The sequence below is a fragment of the Poecilia latipinna genome, unplaced genomic scaffold, assembly GCF_001443285.1.
Source record: "Poecilia latipinna isolate Pla-1442-1.1 unplaced genomic scaffold, P_latipinna-1.0 Scaffold5492, whole genome shotgun sequence".
Taxonomy (NCBI): domain Eukaryota; kingdom Metazoa; phylum Chordata; class Actinopteri; order Cyprinodontiformes; family Poeciliidae; genus Poecilia; species Poecilia latipinna.
In genome coordinates, this window is record NW_015118108.1 from 21782 (window position 1) to 25015 (window position 3234).

General features: G+C 42.5%; 1 protein-coding gene across 1 annotated transcript; it reads left to right on the top strand.

Moving 5' to 3' along the window:
* Nucleotides 1–1190: 1190 nt before the first annotated feature.
* Nucleotides 1191–2834, top strand: LOC106943577 (uncharacterized). Its single transcript, XM_015026882.1, has 2 exons — nt 1191–1962; nt 2125–2834. Exons 1-2 carry the CDS (start codon nt 1227–1229, stop codon nt 2832–2834), a joined length of 1446 nt encoding a protein of 481 aa, XP_014882368.1. The 5' UTR covers nt 1191–1226.
* The last annotated feature ends 400 nt before the right edge of the window (nt 2835–3234 follow it).

Genomic DNA, 3234 nt, shown 5'->3' on the forward strand with positions numbered 1-3234 from the left:
AGAGCCCTGGGGGTGCAATGGGATGTTGAACAGGATGTTTTCACCTTTAGCATTGTAAACAAACACAAGCCAGGCGTGGTATTCTGTCCATTGTCAGCTCTATTTACGACCCTTTGGGTTTCTTAGCTCCAGTTTAATCCAGGGGATTTAAGCTCAATAAATGGGTGTGTAGTGAGCGCTCTGTCCTCTCTCAGATCCCAGAGGAAAATAGAGCAACAGGTGTAAAGATGCTAGATCTTAGCCGGGACCAGCTTCCCACTGAAAGAGCCCTGGGGGTGCAATGGGATGTTGAACAGGATGTTTTCACCTTTAGCATTGTAAACAAACACAAGGCGTGGTATTCTGTCCATTGTCAGCTCTATTTACGACCCTTTGGGTTTCTTAGCTCCAGTTTAATCCAGGGGATTTAAGCTCAATAAATGGGTGTGTAGTGAGCGCTCTGTCCTCTCTCAGATCCCGGAGGAAAATAGAGCAACAGGTGTAAAGATGCTAGATCTTAGCCGGGACCAGCTTCCCACTGAAAGAGCCCTGGGGGTGCAATGGGATGTTGAACAGGATGTTTTCACCTTTGGCATTGTAAACGAACACAAGCCACTAACAAGGCGTGGTATTTTGTCCATTGTCAGTTCTATTTACGACCCTTTGGGTTTCTTAGCTCCAGTTATTCTCCCTGCTAAACAGATTCTTCAACATTTATGTAAACTGAAGTTTGGCTGGGATGAGAGAATTCCACCAGAAAAGGCACAAATTTGGAAAAAATGGGTCGAAGACTTAGTTCTTCTTGACAACTTTAGTGTCAGAAGATGCATCACACCCAAAGGATTTGGAGAGATAAAAAGTGCACAGCTGCATCACTTTTGTGATGCCAGTGAAACTGGGTTTGGTGCTGTGTCTTATCTTAGGGTATCTAATGACAAACAGGAAGTGTGTGTTTCCTTTGTTATTGGCAAAGCAAGGGTGGCACCATTAAAACAAGTCACCATACCACGACTTGAACTTGCTGCTGCAGTTTTAGCTGTGCGTCTGGACAAAATGCTGTCAGTTCAACTTGGACTCAATCTGAGCGAATCAGATTGAGTCCAGCACTGCAGTACATTGCCAGCACGACAACACGGTTTAAAACATATGTAGCTAATAGAGTGTCCATCATTCGTGATCCTACAAAGGTTACTCAGTGGAGATACATCAGCTCAAAGCTGAATCCAGCTGACACAGCCTCTCGAGGCATGAAGATTGGCCCTTTTTTAAAGTCTTCCACCTGGATCAGTGGACCGGAATTTCTCACAAAACATGAGATTCAATGGCCAACAGTGATCAAAGAAAGACCTGTCCATTTAGAACCTGATCCAGAGGTTAAAGATCAGATCCTGACATGCGTAGCTTTATTGGAAAAAGTGTGTCCCACTACTAAGCTGTTAATGTACTTTTCCAGTTGGACAAAGCTAAAAAGAAGTGTAGCATGGATCCTGAAACTAAAAGAAAGGATGCAAACAAAGAAGTTGCTAACCAGACACCGTGGAAATAAAATGTATAATGATCAGGACAACAAAATGGATGTTCAGCTTACAACTGATGATCTCTTAAAGGCTGAGGAAGCCATAGTGAGCTTTGTGCAAAGAAAACATTTTGGTGATGAAATAGCTGCCCTGAGCTCTGGTGCAGTGAAGAAGTCAAGTCATCTGTATAAGCTTGATCCTGTTGTTACTGATGGTGTGTTGAGAGTAGGTGGCAGACTGAGCAAAGCGGCATTACCTGAAGAAACAAAACATCCTGTAATATTGCCTAAAGAAAGCCATGTTTCAAAGCTCATTCTTCAACATATCCATGAAAAGGTTGGACACAGAGGAAGAAATCACATGCTTTCTACTCTTCGACGACAGTACTGGATCCCTCATGCTAATTCAGCAGCTAGAAAGATAATCAGAGACTGTATGGTGTGTCAAAGACAACGACGAAAGCCAGGTGAGCAAAAAATGTCAGATCTTCCTATTGACAGACTCTCAACTGATCTTCCACCATTTACTTATGTTGGTGTTGATTACTTTGGACCGATAGAAGTGAAGAGAGGGAGAACTATTGTTAAAAGATATGGAGTTCTCTTCACATGTCTAACCTGTCGTGCAGTTCACCTGGAGGTGGCACATTCTCTTGACACAGATTCCTGCATAAATGCCATCAGGAGATTCATCTGCCGCAGAGGTCAAGTAAAGGAAATAAGGTCGGACAACGGAACCAACTTTGTCAGCTCAAATCGTGAGTTAAAGCAAGCCGTGTTGGAGCTAAAACAAAGCAAAATCCAAAAATGCTTAGCACAAGATGGCATAAAGTGGACTTTCAACCCTCCTTATGGAGCCCATCATGGTGGTGTATGGGAGCGCCTGGTACAGGAAATAAAAAGAGTGCTGTGCTCCATCACAAACCAGCAGGTACTAGATGATGAAGGCTTGCACACAGTGTTTTGTGAAGTGGAGGCTATATTAAATGATCGCCCGATTACACCTTCTTCTGAAGATCCCAATGATTTAGAGGTTCTTACTCCAAATCATTTGCTCCAGTTAAAAAGTAAGCCTGTGCTGCCGCCATGTTTGAGCCAAAAGGAGGTCCAGTACATTCGGAGACGTTGGAGGCAAGCCCAATACATTGTGGACCTGTTCTGGAAACGGTGGGTGAAAGAATATCTTCCTTTGTTGCAAGAGCGACGGAAATGGAACAAGACTCGCAGGAACTTTGCCATTGATGATGTGGTGCTTGTTGTCGACGAGGCTGCACCGAGAAATTCTTGGCCTATTGGATACATCACAGAAACCATGGGAGATGCAAGTGGATTGGGTTGACGTGTTCGACATGCTTGCTTTCTTTGTCCAATACTGATAACTAGTACAATATTTACTGCTCATGAGTTTTACATGCAAGAGTAAAATTCAGTATGCATACAGTATGCAAGTAGGTTGCTTAAATTTTTTTTTAATTAGTTTTGTGTCTAACTATTTTTTGTTGGAAGTTATCGCGAGATTTGTGTATATGTGATTTGTGCTGCGAGACTTGAATAAACAGAGAAGGAGCAGAAGCCTGGAAGTGAGCACGTGCAGCAGCCTTGTGTCTCGTGTAGCTGTTAAGATATTTTGTAGTTATGTTTGTGATATTTTGTAAATTTATTGGTTATGGTGTTTTAATTACTTCATATTTTGATTTAGAGCAGACAACGAAATAATATTCTGTTAAAGACCTCCGAAG